The 18,495-nt window shown below is 28.6% G+C and overlaps 1 protein-coding gene across 1 annotated transcript; it reads left to right on the top strand.

The window, feature by feature from the left end:
- Window positions 1-2,381: 2,381 nt before the first annotated feature.
- On the top strand, window positions 2,382-17,380 carry LOC111619159 (V-type proton ATPase subunit D-like). The gene is made up of 7 exons (XM_023360841.1): window positions 2,382-2,518; window positions 6,035-6,152; window positions 9,623-9,773; window positions 10,801-10,845; window positions 13,753-13,923; window positions 14,181-14,259; window positions 15,536-17,380. Exons 1-7 carry the CDS (start codon window positions 2,478-2,480, stop codon window positions 15,675-15,677), a joined length of 747 nt encoding a protein of 248 aa, XP_023216609.1. The 5' UTR covers window positions 2,382-2,477; the 3' UTR covers window positions 15,678-17,380.
- Window positions 17,381-18,495: the final 1,115 nt, after the last annotated feature.

Genomic DNA, 18,495 nt, shown 5'->3' with positions numbered 1-18,495 from the left:
GTAATACTAAAAATTAAAGTAAAAATATGGCATTGATATACCACAGTTATAAATGGATTTATTTACAATATCAGAATCAAGTATACTTATTCAAAATAATAAACATGCTAATATTTGTTTTTCAATTTATTGACTACCTCACATGTATCAAGGTTTTTCTCATTCCATAAATAAATGGATGTCCTACAAATGCTAGTTAATTAATATACATTTGAAACACTACATTGAGTGGATTTATTTATTTGTATTATTTTAAAATAACAACATAAATATTTTATACTGTATTAGTAAAAATATTTTTAAAATTTTTATTTTTTAAATTAAAAATTTAATTTAATATTTTTATATTAATTTATATATAATATATCTCCAAGGGGACATAATAAAACTAGATATGATTTGTCAAATATACCTTGTATCGTAGTGCCACGTAGTGGTTATTTAACGAATTATTATAGAAAGAGAGAGACATAAGATGTTCTTGTTTGTAAACAAATTGTGGACACAGAAAAACCTCTAAAATTTCAGTTTTTACCGACGAAGAATTAGAAATGCATAGGTGAAACGCCTGTCTACACGTGAAATTATATTAATCAAGTCGATAATCTGTGATTTATGTAAGTTTAAATAAAATTCCGAATATATTTTATTAAAATATTTATTATTTTAAAAAAAACATACAACTCAAATTATAATAAATATAAAATATGTTTTACGTCGTGTAAATTAAACTGCATTAATTAATAAACAACTTTACTAAGTCACGTGCAATTTGCCAAATGAAATTGATTAATTTTATACTAATGCATGTGTTCATTATGTTAGCATTTAAACTTGTCAATTTAAATGGTTAAATAAATGTAAATTATTTGATTTTTTTAAAGTTTTTCCGGTTAAATTATCAAATGCAATTATATACATTTGTAGAAGTAGAATACATTCCATATATGGCCTGGGTATAGAATTTGTAATTGCTATATATGGTTAACAAATGATTCATGAATTTGCATATATTAAATTAAAGAAGTTAACTTTTAATGTTTTTTATTTAGATTTTTGTGTTTAGATTTATGTATTAAGTTAATTTTTCCAAATTTAAAAACTTTAAATTTAAGATTAAATCTGATTCTAAGTGAATACATATTTTATTCTAAAGAATTTGTTTTAATGAATTGTGAAATGCATTGTGTTAAGTTACGTGAGCTGAAATTAATCAAATTATGATGAGAAATGTTTCTTAAAGTAAAATATTTTAGCCAAATTAATCAATGTTTCTTTAATTGTGAGTGAAATTTAAATAGTGCTAATGTTTTTGACCGGGTTAGTGGGCTGTCTTCCGTGTGTACGATTGAAAGCGGAATTTCCTAATACTTTAACCATCCGAATAAAACTATCCGTTTGCCGAAATAAGAAATTTATCTGCAGGAGTAAACCGTGAGGATTATTGTTGAATGCTTGGAGAAACTGTTGTTGGTTCAGTTTTTTTCACTATAAAATCAAGATAGGTGGAAGATATCTTGATTTTTGCCATCTCCATTTCTTATGTCTAAGAAATTTATAAGTAAAATGTAAAATGTTTTATTATCAAAATTGTTAAATTAACAGTTCAGTTTATTTAATACTGTACAGAAGAAAATTTATAAAATACATAATTATAATATTTATAAAAATAAAAATAATATAATAAAAATATGACACTTAACATTAAAATTATTCATTAAATAAAGTAAAAGATTGCCTTTTTGATGTTAAACAATGTTGTGAGTTTATTTTATCTCATAATTAAAGATCTTTATCTTAACAATTTTAATTTGTCAAAAGTTCTTGTAATCTTCAGATAAGATTTGAAAAAGGACAATGTCAAAATTTAGCCTTAACAGTTTTTTACTTTATTTAAATAATTTTTTATTCAGATTCATATTGTAATGATAATTACAAGTCTGATACTGGAAAAATATATTGTAAAAGGAATTATTACTAAATTAAAATATAACAACATGAATTATCATCATTATCTGGACTGCTGAGAGCCAGGAATTTTTCCAGCCCCAGAGAAAACTTAGGGGTCCATTGTGTTTTCTATCCATATAATGAATGTTATTTTTTACTAATAAAAAATAAAATATTTAAGGTTGCTTTTTATTAATAAACAAGTATTCTAAATATTTTATTTGTTCGACAATAAATGAAAGGGAGCCTCACTAAAGAAGAAAATGAATGGGCTTACATTATCACCATTCCACCATACAAGCTTTCAATGACCCAGAACGTCATCATTTGAAGTACAGTAGTTTGGCTATTTACATTATTTTAAATTCATCAGTTGCTAAAACTGAATTTTTCAACAGCACAAAAGAACAAATTGCAATTATTTGAAATTATTTTTTANCTTTCGGTCTTGTGATGAAGTAAACACTTCGTATTCATTTAGGAAGTTTCGTAGAAATTGCTTTAAACCGATCTAAAAACAATCAAAAATGAGCGCAAGAGATAGAATTTCCATATTTCCATCTAGAATGTAAGTATATTAACATATATTATATATTTTAAGGTATAAGGAAAGATTTTCTCATGAAAATAAGCCTACTATAAGTAGAGGTTACTTTTAGGTAAATTGTACGTAAATACGTCATGTGTCATTTACCTAAAAGTAACTTCTACCGAAATTTTATATAGAGTGAAACCTCCATTAAACGGACATTTTTACAATCCGTAGACCCTTCAAATAAGACATTATTATACAGTATAACCTCCTAATAGCGGACACCGTCGTGACCGAGGAGTTTGTCCGCTATTTAGAGGTTAATAAAATATATGTCCTAATTGAAGGGTTTGAGGATTGTAAAAATGTCCGTTAATGGAGGTTTCGCCTCTAAGTAGTGGACAAACTTCTTGGTCTTGGCAGTGTCCGCTATTCGGAGGTTATACCGTATGTGTAAGTAAGTAAATAAAACTGGCTTGTATGTTGTTTAATATACAGTTATTTACCAAGTTATTGTGTTGCAATAATTAAGAAATAATGGGAAAACCTGGAAATGATTCTTACTCGTCATCGTTTTCTGTTATTAATTTGTTTTCTCGATATTGATAAACGGTAACCTTGTACGTGCATCTAACTTGCATTCATTATAGAAAAATGAGTATTAATTTTGGAAATTCTAGGTTAATTTTATTCGTATAAAGTTAAACTGTTATGTAATGTTCTACTATGTTGTGTTACAAGGATTCTGCTAACCAATGAACTAAGAATTGCTGTACAAGCTAATGGCATTGTGGCACGAAGTACTGCTACATTTTTCTGTCTTCCTTTCTGCTAAATGTTGAACTACAGACGCGTGCTTCTGATCTAGTGATAGTGGTGCGATTCGTCATGCCAAATCCATGCAACACTGAGGTTATGTTCGTAAAGTCGAATGAGTTAAACGAGAATGACGTCATTGTTATTCTTATTTCGTTATACTTTTTGACCGATTCGTTTATAACTAAATGGCTGTTTCTAAAATCGAAGATATGAATGTTGCTTGTGCAGCCTTATCCGAAATGTTTTTCTTAGATTGCTTCGGGTGGACAGTTATTTCTATCATATCATCTTTTAATTCATAGTTTAAACACTTGAGAAGATTTAGAAACATTGATATTGTCGGGTGCCATTTTTCTTAACAAAGTGAACTAACTCTTTCCTTAGTGAACTTTGTTAGAGTTTCATTCGAAATGTTTTCACCGCAGAACATGTGCACTGAGCAAGATTACTACTTTTTGAACGATTCGTTACTAACACGTTTAACTTGTTCAACTTTACAAATGTACCCTGAGTTAGCCACTGTTATGTATCTACACTGCAGACAACCCAGATCAATTTTCCCTTGATTTTTGACTCTGTTGTTTCAGACTCTTTGAAATCCTATCCTGCTATTAGACTATAAACTGGACTTAAGTGGCAAAAAGATTTGCTTGCTGCTGTGAGGTGTGAATTGTTGGAATTCTTTGAGGATGTAATGATGCAGCTCTTATTTCACATCAACAGAGTCACCAGATGACAATAAACATTGATTCAGAACTGTTCAGTTATGATTAATCTGTTTGTAATGGACAAACTTGCTGGCTTTTATATCTCATAATATGTTGATATCTTTGGTTGCCAAATCAATAAAATTTTGTTTTTGATATATTAAAATAAATATGTTAATCAGATTATAAAATAGCAAAAATATCATTCTAAGGTTCAAATCTGATTTGGAATCTTAGAATTTTTTTTATGGACGAATTATCCCAAAAACAGGGTGTCCAAAAAGTTACTGTGCAGTGAGAAATTTGTATTGACATTAAAGTTATATATATGGTGTCGTATATAAAACCTGTAAGTTGTATATTCCACATTTCCAATTTGTAGTAGGTGTTACTGCTTGTTCACAGATGTTCTGGTTTTTGGAAGATTTATTTGTTGATTGCTTAGATCTTCCAGGTCTCATTACTTCATGTCCCTGGATTTTAAGGTCTCTGGAGACATTTCCAGCATTTGCTGTAGTAGAAACTGCATTATCATATGTAAAACTTCACTTAAAGCTTTTCCACTGCACAGTAATTTTCAGATATCCTGTATATTTGCACTTTTTCTGACCATCTTCCTGAACTAGTTAGAAGCCAGATGTGTTTTGCTATGATTGATCTATGAGAGTAAGACAAAAATTATTTGCATTTTGGCTGCAGAACATATTTTAATCAACCTTCAGCAAGTCAAATATATCATTTCTTGAAATAATTGTTTTACTTTTCAATACACTTCGTCCATCTGTCCACAAGTTTTCACATTCCTTCATTAAAAATGTTTTTGGCTGAGTTTTGAACCAAAAATGCATTGCTGTCTTAACATCGTTGTCGGAGATGTGAATCTTCATCCCCATAGGGCTTCTTTTAGGGGAGCAAACAGATGATAGGCCAATGGAGCAAGATCAGGACTATAGGGAAGATGCTCTAACACCTCAAAATGAAATTTTTGGATTGTGTCAACAGTGTGGATAGTATTGTGTGGGTATGCATTGTCATGTAACAGCACAATGTCCTTGGATAACAGTCCTCTGTGTTTTGTTCGAACTGCAGGCTTCACTTCTTTAGTGAGCATTTCACTGTAACAAGCACTGTTGATTGTTTCATTTTTTCCCTGATGATGATCCAATAATGGCCCTTGATAATCCCAGAAAACTGTAAGCATCAATTGGAAAATTGATGCTTACAGTTTGCCAATGGTTGACCTTTGAACTTTTTCCATGCTGGTGATTGGAGGTGTTTCCCTTGCATACTCTGCTGTTAACTCTCAGCTTGTAATGATGAATCCTTGTCTTGTCACCGGTAATGATTCTTTGCAAGAAACTTTTCTTTTTTTTTAGAGTATCTGTCTAAATGTCATTTGCAGATGTTCAAACACTTCTGTGAGTTCTTTCAGTACTCATCTTGCACATACTTTTTAAAACTCAAGTTGGTCATGGATTATTGCATAGGCAGAGCCACGACTAATGTGAAAATGGTTTGTAACATCGTCAACTGTCTATCTGCCAGAATCAATTCATGTGCACGCTCAATAGTTTCATCATTCGTGGCCTTGGATGTAGCCCAAAACTTGCTCCATAATTTTGGCCAGCTATGTTTCTATTCATTAAAATAGCTTCATCATGCATAATTACAAACATGAAAGTAAAGTTTATTTAAAATAAAGTAAAAAAACTTTTCTTTAACTGCAAATTTTTCTTTTATCTTCGAGAATTTAAATAATGTTAATCCATTGGATTAACTGCCATACTTCAGTTTGTTTCTCTGTATTTATTGAGAGGTCTTTTATTCACACAAGTTTGATTAGACTTTTGATAGAGGCTGATCAAACCCGTATGAATAAAAGGTGTGAGAAATAACATTACAACTGCTAAGTAACTTTGACCAAAATAAAATGGTAGTCACAGTGTCAATTGAATGGAATGATAATGAGCAAAGACAGTTTTTATCAATCACGTGAGTTACTATTATTTTCTATTTTTTATTGTAGGGCTTTAACTCTCATGAAAGGTCGACTGAAAGGTGCTCAGAAAGGCCACAGCTTGCTGAAGAAGAAAGCTGATGCTTTGCAGTTTCGTTTCAGAATGATAATGAAACAAATTGTCGAGGTTTGTAATTTCTTAAATATTTGTAATATATTATATACTTTGTGAAATCTCACCAATCAAATGACCAAATTTAAAATAATTAATAGTTAAGTCCAGGAAATCAAATTATTATTTATTCAGTTATGCTTTCAGTCATCCTCAGCTTGTAAAGAAGACTTGTTACCATATGAGACCTTTGTCCCACAAGTCTGGTTTCTTCTTCAGGAAGTCTGTGACCACTCTTGTATCTCTGCGTCTGAGGTGAACCTGCAACCTTTCAAGTGCTTCTTCTATCCACCAAACATATGCAAGTTGCATGATAAAGGTCCAGACTGTAGGATGAAATTCTGCAATGACTCCAAACAACAATCAAGAATAAGTGCCATACTTGATGTCAGATGATGTGATCCTCTTGTATGACAATGCAAGATTGCACACTGCCAATGTGACTTGTGACAAGCTTAAGACTTCAAATGGAAAATTCTAAAGCGTCCACTCAACAATCCAGACCTTTCATCATGCAACTTTTATATGTTCAGTAAAGAAATACCTGAAAGATTGCAGGTTTGTCTTGGATGCAGAGGTCAGGAGTGGTCACAGACTAACTGAATTAGGAATTAAAGGGCTTCTATGACCATGAAATTACAATGCTTGTTGCTCAATGGGACAAGTGTCTCAATGCTGGTTGCCATTACTTTTAGCTTACAAGTATCAGTTTGCAAATTAACCTCATTGGCATTTGATTTGTTCTAATTCTTATATAATGAATGTACAGATAATTTTATTGTTACTCAAGTTATGTAAAATATATAGTAGTACTACAAAACATGTTCATTAATTCTAAATTGAATTCCATACAAAAAAGTTTTCTGATTGCAAAAATATACAAAGAAAAAGTATTTCATAAATCATTAACAAAACACAATAATATTCTACAAAAATATGTAAAAGAAGAATTTGGTAAAGAAATTTTATTAACAATAGAGTGAAAAGCTTTTAGTAGTTTACTAATTACATTGGTATGTTTTTTATTGATTAATTAAAAACTGTTAGAATAAATCTCATAGATGTGAAATCAGATATCAGGTTTATTAACAATGAACTCACATTGCTCTTTATACAATATTAGCATTACAACTGATAAAAATTGCTGTAGAGTTATTATGTTGTTAAAATGTTTATTTTAAATTGTACATATAAAGTCCAAACTCTTTATCCAATATCTTTATAATTATGATCTCAAAATTTCAAATGATGAATATTACGGAATTTTTAATAAAACTAGCAAAGTACAGTAACAAAGATAGTCAGGCATTCATAATAAAACAAAAACAGAAAATACTACTGAATTCTAATAATTCAATAGTATTTTCTGTTAAAATTAATGTTGCTGATAGCAACATTAATTTTAACTTCTAGCAATTCAAGTTTAGTATACACTGCTCAATCTCAGCTATATTTTTTTAACGAAAGAAAAGCTTCAATTCTTAAATAAGGAAACTGAAACTACTTACAAAGAAACAAACCAACGTGGAATGGAACGAAATCTAAAACAGAATGTTTGTCATTTCATTATCATAAAGATTAGTGTTTTTGGAATAATGAACAACATTCTGAACAGTTTTATATATATATATATATACACACAGTAAGACCCCACTTATTGCAGGGGATGCAATGCATTCCTAGATGACAAAACACTAAACGAAACAGCGTTAAATGAAGTCATTTTAACATAGAGTAAGTAGGGATTGGGTAACACACAACCAAAAATAATAAACAAATTTTACTTTAAGTTATTTTTATATTGATTTGCATAATAATATATGTTAAGTAACACATAAACATAAGCACACAAAAATGTAAAGTTCATTTTTTATGATGAAGGTTCTGACTTTTCTGAAATTCTTGTTTTTTTTGCAATAAAGTCGTAAAGTTTTATTTGTCGCTTTTATCTTTCCTTAAGCAAATGTCAGTAGCAAAAGATTGCATCCAAAATGACTCATTTGCTTTTGCACTCCTTTCAAAATTTGGATCATTCATTACAATTTGATCAATAATTTTGGCTATCATTACCAAATTTTTACTAAGGAAATCTGTACAGAAATTTTTTGGGTTCTTCATTTTCAGAATTTCTATTTTCCAGTTTTACATGAATTCCTTGTTCTGCCAGTTCTTGAAGGTCATTGTTGGTAAGATTCTAGCCAGAAACCTGTAGTAACTCCTCAATATCCTGATCATCTACATCTCCTAGTCCTGCTGTATCGATTAGGTTGACTAAATCGTCAACCTAATCGATACAGAGATAGGTTCTTCTCGTAGAGAATTCTTGGATACCTTCAGCCATAACTTCTTCTACACTTCATTTGTGCATTTATTGGTTAATTCTTGCCAAGCGAAGCCTTTATTGCCTATGGAATCCATGATGTTATATTTTTTCCAAAATTGCACCAAACAAACATAGATTTAAAGAAAGTACACCTTTTTGCCACTTTTTTCTGATTGGTTGATGTTTGTAAATAATCATATTATATACCAATCAATGAAATGCTGCAATAATTTAAATCGGTGTAAATTTTGAGTTTTTTTAGACTTTGAGCAGACTGCGTTATATCAAATCAGTGTTAAGCGAGGTAGCGAGGGGTCTTACTGTATATATATGTGTGTAATGGTATTTGATTTCATGATGACAGCTCAAACAAATGTAGAGTCATAATCTGTTCTGTGGTTAGATTAATATGAACAATATGCTATCTGTCAGAAATACACAGAGTCAAATTCTCTATTGGAATATCCATTGGTGAGCCACATCATCTATTTACAGTATATTACATATAATTAAAATTCTGTAGTAAACATTATCAGTTGTATGGTGGAATATAGTAAATACTCAAGGTTAAGTTGCAAGTTTTACTTACAAGCTCTGTTTATATTAAACTACATAATAATTAGAAACATTGCAAAAATATTGCATATGTGTAAGTAGTATGTACTGAGTTTATAAAAAGAAATTGTTTAAGTACAGTTTATGGGGGCCACAATAAGGGTCTAGAAGAGCTGTAGTTTGGCATTGTAGGTATATAGTTTACACAGTTTGTAAGATATAATCAGAAAATAATGATTTGATTAGTAATTAAAATACATGAAATTTAGCAAAGAAACTTTAGAGAGGTTGCGGCCAAAGTTTTCATCTCTCAAACATGAACGTCGAGCGCCGCTATCTTGTAAGTGGCGCTTGATGTTCGACATTCACGTTTGAGAGATGAAAACTTCAGCCGCAACCTCGCTTTTGACTTAAGAGGTTAGATATCTGTTGTATGATAAAAGATGATTTTTCACATGTTTAAATTATGTAGCTTTTAAATTTGTAAGAATTTGTAAACATTTAATTATTGCATTATAATTAATTTATGGATATTTTCATTTTATTGATAAATCCAAATATTGAAAATAATAAATTTAAAATAAACTTTTGGTTTTTAATCTTTTAGACAAAAATGCTTATGGGTGAAACCATGAAGTTGGCAGTTTTTACATTGGCAGAAGCAAAATTTGCTGCTCAGGCAGATTTCAATCATATCGTGTTACAAAATGTTACTAAAGCTCAAATTAAAGTTCGAGGAACGAGAGAAAATGTTGCAGGTTTGTAATACCGAAGAATATATTATAGATTATTTTATATGTTAATTATTTATATTGTTTAATTATTATTATTTAGAGATTACTAACCTTTTAAATCCTAAAAATTATTATATTTAGTAAAGATTTTTGGCTTTTTAAAAGGCTATCATCAGATTAACAACATATTGGGGTATTCACAAAGAGGAACTTTTCTTGCTATAATGCCATTTATACCTTTTATAAAAATCATAAAAGTGTTACTCGTTTTTATTGTTACAGGTTCTGTGACAAAAGTTGTCTCGGAACAACGTTCACCAACCATCAAAATCTATAACAGATAAATCAATTGTCATTATAAATTATAATTTACAAAAATAGCAGAAAGTATTCTTCCTAAAAACAAAGATAACACCAACAAATAAAGATAAAAAAAAAAGCAAATAAAATGATTCTAAAGTTTTTTTGTTAACAATCTTAAAAAGTTTTAAGATTTCATACTTCTAAGTATTAGTTTGCATACTTTAGATCTTTATTTAAATATCTACCTTGCAGTAATATCTAAGAATGTCATTAACAATTTTCTAATGACTATCAGAATACTAATTATTCCATAGTGTTATTGCTGCAATTAATTTTAGTGAAGATAAATTCTCTTTCTTTCTTTCATGTTAAAGCAACCAGCAGATTTCAGTTCGCATGCTTACGGTTCACATATTTTGTTGAAAGCAATTTGAAAAGCAAGAAAAGCTCCTTATTGTGATTATTCTTACTATAAATATCAATTTAGTACCTATTAAGGTTATCAAATAAACTTTTACATTCAACTTTCTTTAAAATTTTTTAAAATATAGATTTTGCTATACCGTATTGCGTTAAAGATGTCTATGCATAAAATTTAGAAGAGTAAATTAAATACTGTAATTTATTTTATGTAAAGTGAATCTTTTTTTTTTGTCTCATATCTCCAGCTAAAGTAAAAATTGGAGATACTTTAAAAAAGAAAAATAATTAATATGTATGTAATAATTAATAGTAAAATATTTTACAGGTGTCAATATTCCCGTATTTGAAAGTTACCGGGATGGAGTAGACAGTAAGTACAATAAAAACATATAATATCTATTTTTATTTCTTTATTTTGTTTTTGTTTCATATTACATTGCTTTAATTATATTAATATTAATTAAATACAATGTTTCTTCCCAGTCGTTCTGCCATTTTTTATTCTATATCACGCCATTGCAACATTCCATCTACCCATTATGCAAGTGGCCAAAATTCATGGGAACACTTCACACAGAATATTGCGTTACCTTGCTCGTTATTTTGACAATTAATTAACAAATCTGTGAGGTGTGATGGACTAATTAACTGTATTCTGTTGACTCTCACAAATCTGACAAACTTCAAACATTTTGCCAGAAAATACACTTTTTTTTTCTATATTACATTGCAAGTTTCACACTTCTACTGTTGTCGTAACTTTTACAAGAATTATGTGGAATTTTTATTAATTTTTTAATCTATGCAATCAATTAAGAAAATTAGTTACTATTAAATTACTACTTTTTTTCAAAATTCTTTTAATAAATATAATTTTTTTTCTCAAATTTGAATTTAGAAATATCTGGGTATCAATCAGAATAAATAAATTTTAGATTGCTTTCGTATTAATTGTTACAAATTGCATCTAAAACACATTAGGTCAATTGGAAAATTGTACTCAAAGGTTTTGAGTTATAGAAAGAAATATATGCATTGGACACCTATATTATGTGACAAATTGTAACTTTAGATTCCTTTTTGTGAATATCAATAAAAATGAAATTTATAAAAGTTATAAAACAAAATATAGAATATCCTACATGGTTACCAAGCCAGGAAAGTAGCCTTCCTTGCCTTCTTCCCTGACTTGGCCGCCAGGAAAATTTCGCATGTATTCTGGAAAGTGTACTCACACCTTTATGACTAACAGAAACGAAGCCAGAAGCTAGTGTTTTATTGGGTTGCAATTTGAAAAAATTGTAGATCTATAAATTCCCACTGTCATCCATCCGGCTGTCTCTCCTTCCTTAATCTTGAGAACAGAGTTAGATAGATGAAAGTCGAGACCAGACATAGAAAGCTTAGAGGAAGGAGGACCAGATTAATTATATACAAACTTCCGGTGCAAATAGGGAGTCATGTTATTTCGGTTAAAAAATATTCTCCTGAACAGAGTTTGATAGATGACCAGCACAGCTCTATTGCTAACATGAAAAGCATATAAAAGGTTAAAGACACTAAAACATTGAAAACGAAAAACTGCAGCCTGGCATTGTGACAATGTTACGATAAGTAATTGCTTGTTTTCTCTATTTTTTTTTATTATTAAACATTACAATAAGCATTATTACGTGACTTTGTAACATGTTTTCATAGCAGATAAATCACATGTTTTTCGTTGGAAACAGTTATTTGAATAACAGTATGCTAACAATAGTATGTACTTAACATTTTTAGCACTAATTAGTTGTTTTTATTTTTACTGGATGGAACTGGCTAATTTTTTGTTTTGCTACTACTATAAAAAATCGGCATCTCGCTATAAATTGCATAATTTTTAAAAATACTTTAATACGAATAATTTGTTTGGTTTATTTGTATTTTCAGTTTTATTTACCTATTTCAGACAGATACAACATTTTGTAAAATAAATATAATTGAACAGAAAATGATATTCTCTGTGGAAATTGTATTGCGAGATTTTTTTCTTATAAATAAATAAGTGAATAATCGAACACCTGTAATTTAAGTTTATGAAATATAAGTAGCTCGTTCTTGTCTATATTTGTAAAAATGCACAACTTTTGTAAATTTCATGTTTATTTCCACAACGAAAATTGACACATCGAAAGCAATACTAAATTCATTGCATGACACAATCCTCCCTCGATGGTTTATTATTATTCGCTAACTTTTATATTCTTTGTAAACAAATCGTCTTGTTGCGAGCAAAGAACTTAGTCTAAAACATATAATCATGTTAAATATATAATTACAACAAGAATTTACAAGAAAATAAATTTTGCACTGATTTTCAGTAACCTTTTCAACCAACCACTTATACAATTATTAGCAGATTACAAGTATCAGCTGAAGAATTATTGTTGCACTCTTTTATCGCAGTAGGCTGTGAAACATGATTCCATAGTGTGTTGAGGACTGGATGCTATGGAAAATATACACGGAAATATTTGCCATTCTGAATACCCACACAACCACTGAACAGTATTATGATCAGTGGGAGTGTTAATTCATAATGCATATAATTTATTGCTCATTTAACTTGCCAGTTACTGTTTTATTTTGCCAGTGATGTTGCCACATGGTAAATTTGCACTATTTTGTGGAAATCCTGATTAAATATAAATATTGAGAGAGTAGAAAGTCTTTGTATTTACTATACATCAAACTTTTCTTGCTTACTATGTAGTTGTTTTTATTCAAATTCCTAATGAATTAAATAATCCTCAGCTTTTACACATTAGAAGCAATAGAGCATGTTTAATAATTATATTTATGCAAAAATGGTTTCCATTTACATTATTTTAATAAATTCAATGTATGTGCACTACATACTTTCCACTTGCAATATATCATCTTTCAGAACTCCTTAAATCTCTACACAAAACCTACTTTGAGAAACATAGATCTACGCAAAATGTAATTATATTTCTTAAGATAGTTCTTTTCCAAGTGCCTTTAATTAATCTCTGCTGTTTCTATCAGATCTGTACATACTGACGATATATTATAAGCTTCAGCAAATGTGTATATAATCTGATAGATTCAAGTAATCCAATTTTAAAATGTATTCTTTTTGAGAATTAATTTTTATAACAAAGTTTTGCAAAATACAATTTAGAAAGTATACTGAAATGCTTATATTAATAATTTAATAAATACAAAGATTTTAATTTAATTTAAAAGTTAACAATTTGTTATTTAAATCATACAGCTTATGAATTGGCTGGATTAGCAAGAGGAGGACAACAATTAGCTAAACTGAAGAAGAATTACGGAAATGCAATTGAATTATTAGTCAAATTAGCATCTTTACAGACATCTTTTATTATTTTAGATGATGTTATTAGAACAACAAATCGCAGAGTAAATGCTATAGAACATGGTAAGTTTGAGCCATCGTTACAATATTTCAAACTTTTCAGGGATTGAAACCATCTTATTAAATTTAGAAACATTTTTGAGTGTTTTGATTTATTCTTGGCTATGGTAAATTACTTTATTACTATCCTTGGTAATAATTACAGCAGTAGCATTAAAGGACAATAAAGAATGATTTAACGTAAATGAGAATGAACTGAAAGATTCAAAAATGTTTCTATAGTAGATTTTGTTTCTAAAAGTTTCTTGTTTCATTTACAGTTATCATTCCAAAAATAGAACGTACACTTGCGTACATAACTTCAGAATTGGATGAAAGAGAAAGAGAAGAATTTTACAGGTTTGTTGTTGGCAGTTCTTTCCTGACATTCATCTTTATTTAATATTTAATATATTCATAATTATTAAATTTATCAAGAGATGGTGCCTAATGCCTACCTCTAGACAAAATTACTCAATATTTAATTATTATTAGAAGTCATGTTGTAGCATGATATTATCGTTTGACCATAAGGCTCAGGTTATTTGGATGTTTATATTTGTTAGAATTATTATAACTCTTAAACTGCATATGGTTTTCTGTCTACAAGTCTTATTAAGACGATATCAAGTGATGAATCAGAAATCTTTTTAATAATAAAATCTAAAATTTGTTTTAATAAATATGATTTTACAAAATATCAAATAGATTTTTTGTAAATAATAATGATGCTGCAAATAAACAATTATATAAAAGAGTAAGTAAACAAAAATTGATGAGGAAATTAAAATTAAAGAGATGAGGGCTTATAATGAGAAGGAATGATGATCAACTCCCTGAACAAGTTTTTAAATGGAATCCTTCTGGGTAAAAAGAAAGAAATGGCAGATCAAAATGTACTTGTAAGAGGTTAGTCGGTAAAGAACTGATAAACTGAAACTTCAATTGGACAACATTGATAAAAGTAAATAAGAAATAGAATTAAATGGCAAAGTTTTGTTTTAGTCTTATTTTGAATAATACAAAGAGGATGATCGATATATAGGTATACATCAATTACTGATGAATCGTGTGTGACAGAGGTCTCATAAGATCATAATGACACTGAAAAATTCTTAATTGCCTGTACCTCTTCTTTGTTTAGATGCATAAATACTTATCATTGCATGCAGGCTATATCTAACACAATGCATTGTGCTAGATATAGCCTGTATGACTATACCAAGTAAGATTTGTGTATGTGTAGTCTACAATGTTCATTTAATGATGTATTTCTCTCAAAATGTATCTCCATTATTAAAATAGTGCATACTTGTATTATGCATTTGCATCAAAAATATTTACAGAAGCCAATATGAAATTTCATGGTTTCGTTACATGTCCATTGGTTTCCAAGAACCTATTGATGATGATAAGCGAGAACTTGCTATATGCGATAATTGTTTAATATAAGATAATATTTGAGCTACTGAAAATGGAGCAAAATATCTCCAAAAACATTTTAGAATAGAAGTTATTAGATAACAATAATTAAAAATTTATCTTGTATATTTAAACTAAAAATTTAATATTTAGTTTTCTATATATGTATAAGAAAATATATATTTTTTAATAATTAATTTATATTATTACATAGGCTAAAGAAAGTTCAACAGAAGAAGAAAGAACAGAAGGAAAAAGCTGAAAAGAGAAGAATGGAATTAAAGGCTAAAGGAATTGAAGTGGACAGTGTTCCAAATTTAATAGATGATGCTGAAGACGAAGATATTCTCTTCTAATTAATCTAGAAATTAAAAAGTCATAATTAATTCTATATAATTTTAAATGTTTGTGTAAAAATATATAATATATATACACACATATATATAAGTATCGAAGGAGTATTTAGAAAATATAAATGTTTACAATCAGATGCAGTATATGTTTAAACATTGTATATTTATATATAATACATTTGTTGAATATTCTAGTAAATATAAGAGATTTGATAGTTTATCAAAGATAATGAGAAATATTATTTAAATCTTTGGGGTTAAAGTTCAGCAGTGCCATTATAGAATTGAAAACTGTTTTCAGCTACATATTTTTTTATAATAGTTTAAATTTCATTTATATAGAGTGATTCTGAATAAAGTTTTAAGGTTTTCTAAGTGCATTTACTCTATATTTACTGCTAAAGTTATTTTATTCTAAATTAAAACATGTTAAACAAATCATTCTTGCTGTAGAATTGTTTTTTTCTGTCATCTGCTTAAGTTAAAAATAACAATCAAATAGATTCGTTTTTATTTCAAAATCACATAATTTGAAGATAAAACTTCTTTCCATAACACATATATGCGTATCAATGAAAACGTTTTAAAAATCAAATATTATTAATCATATAATATCTTCTAAAGTCTGTTAAGTTACATAATTAATAATTAAATTATTGGTTAATGTATCATTTTGCTTAAACTTTTATTCTGTTAATTGCATGTCGTACAGAATATCTTTCATTTATGAGTAACGATAACCTGTAAGCTGTACGATGCAATAGAGTAAAATTTTATGCAGATTATTTTACATATTCCCTTAACGTCAAAGTAAAACACACTATAACGGATGCTTTAATTTTTATTACAGCTATTTTCAAGCACTTTATCACTTAAAAAAGTCTCAATAAAGATGGAATTCCTTTCAATGTAGTAAATTTTATTTTTTCATGCCCCTTAATTTCATTCTATTTAAAACTTTATCATCACTCACTCGATTTTAGACCGCGACAAAAGTATTGTTATTGTTAACGACAGTAAATCCGACGTTTTAATTTTTATACGGATTATAAACAGTATTTTACCTGAAACAGGTAAATCTAGTACTTACCACTACTATGAATGTGTATATTTGATGGGAAAAAAATATTACATTATTTATTAAAGATTTTTGAAATAAGTTTCATGCTAGATTGAACTGAATTCATTCAAAAATCTAACTTACTGATGAAAATATTTTGTTTGGAATAAGTCTTTTTACAAGGTAAATGCATTTGGAGGAGTTTTTTTGAAAACAAAACATTAATAATAATCAAAATTTACTTCGAATCACTCTATATAAATGTTTAAATGTTATAATAAATAAAAAATAGTGTACTTTATAAAGTTTATTTGAGTGATTGTAAGTCGCCTATTCGATAATAACTATACGAGGAATCAAAATCAAGGAGAGAAATGTGAATAAGTTAAATATATTTGATATGTTAAGAGTTGGAATTAATAATATGCCTTATTTTTTTATTTATTTTTCAAAAATTTAATCACGAATGTGTACATTACGAAAACATCATCGTTTCTTGATTATTAAAGGTACATTCCAAGTATTTTGTACTCATTTTTTCTTGTATATTTTAAAAAATATTATTAAGAACAATTAATAATGATGATGTAGTTATGTAATTATATGAATTAGTTGACAATCTAGATGATTAAAAATTGTTTGTGGAGTTTAAAATTGTTTTATTTCCAGATTGGGCTCTCTTTAATGTTCATTGATGATCAGAGACTTTTAAATGGTACTTATGTTGTGCTATTTAGAAGATAAGCAAACTTCCTAATATGTTAAAAGATATAATATTTGAATGTTGTTCATTTTCAATCACAAAGATTGATTCCATTCTCAAGTTTTTTATTTTATTTCTAAACTCTTCTCCTGCATATAATAATAGGGTGTGGGTTCAACCTAGTTCGCAGCATAAGATGAGATTTAGTTCACTGTTTTGGTTCCGTCGGAAATTTTTGTTAGTTTGATCCAAATACATTCTTGATTTGGAATAATCTTATAACTCTCTCATTTAATAGCTCTCAGATCAACTCGTAAGTAATCTGATAAATGTTGATTCCTCAGAAGAGCCTCTACCGTGGACTCAAGATCTCGGTGATCTTTACCAAGATCACACGCCTGCGAGGACTTTCCTCGATACGTATGCGTGAACGAACTGAGAAGATAATTAAGTTTAATGCAAACATCTAGATACGGTAAATTGAAATTTCTGTTTGATTATTGTGAAAATTTTGTTGTTAACATCCAATCATTTTGCACAAAATAAATTGTGAATCGGCGTACAATTCAAACCACTGTCTAATTGATAAAATCGCCTTATGCTTATGATCTTCCTCGTCAGTTTGATAAGGAGGATTGTAAATGAGTGACTCATTTCTAAATGGATCATCCATTTATATTTGAAATATGACATACGAGAGGTCTGTTTAAGCATTGTTTTATTCATTCTACTTAGAATGAATTCAAAGTTAGGTTTATATTTACAAATACTATATATTTAATTATTAAACTGCACACACAAGAACTTCATGATCACTCTGTAATGCTTCAGCCATTAATTTTAATACATTTTGAATATAATTTGGCAAAATTATATTCAAAATGTATTAAAATTAATGGTATACAGGGTGATTATGAAGTTCCTTCCTGTGTTAGTATGAAGTTATCCACATTCTTCCCTCTATTCTCTATACAGAATTGAGTTTCTTTCTCTTGTAGTCTGTTTGCCTTTCTTCATATTGGTGGCCAGAAGTCACTAAAAGCATGTCTACAATAGGC

The sequence above is a fragment of the Centruroides sculpturatus genome, unplaced genomic scaffold (genome assembly GCF_000671375.1).
Source record: "Centruroides sculpturatus isolate CEXI.00-Female unplaced genomic scaffold, Cexi_2.0 scaffold38, whole genome shotgun sequence".
NCBI classification, from domain to species: domain Eukaryota; kingdom Metazoa; phylum Arthropoda; class Arachnida; order Scorpiones; family Buthidae; genus Centruroides; species Centruroides sculpturatus.
This window is presented reverse-complemented; position numbering and strand designations above follow the sequence as displayed.

Bases quoted from the DNA above. Each gene is read 5' to 3' on its own strand.
- LOC111619159 (XM_023360841.1), top strand. From the start codon at position 2,478: ATGAGCGCAAGAGATAGAATTTCCATATTTCCATCTAGAAT. The intron at 6,153-9,622 runs GTTTGTAATTTC...TTAATCTTTTAG, and splicing joins TAATGAAACAAATTGTCGAG to ACAAAAATGCTTATGGGTGA. The intron at 13,924-14,180 runs GTAAGTTTGAGC...TTTCATTTACAG, and splicing joins AGTAAATGCTATAGAACATG to TTATCATTCCAAAAATAGAA.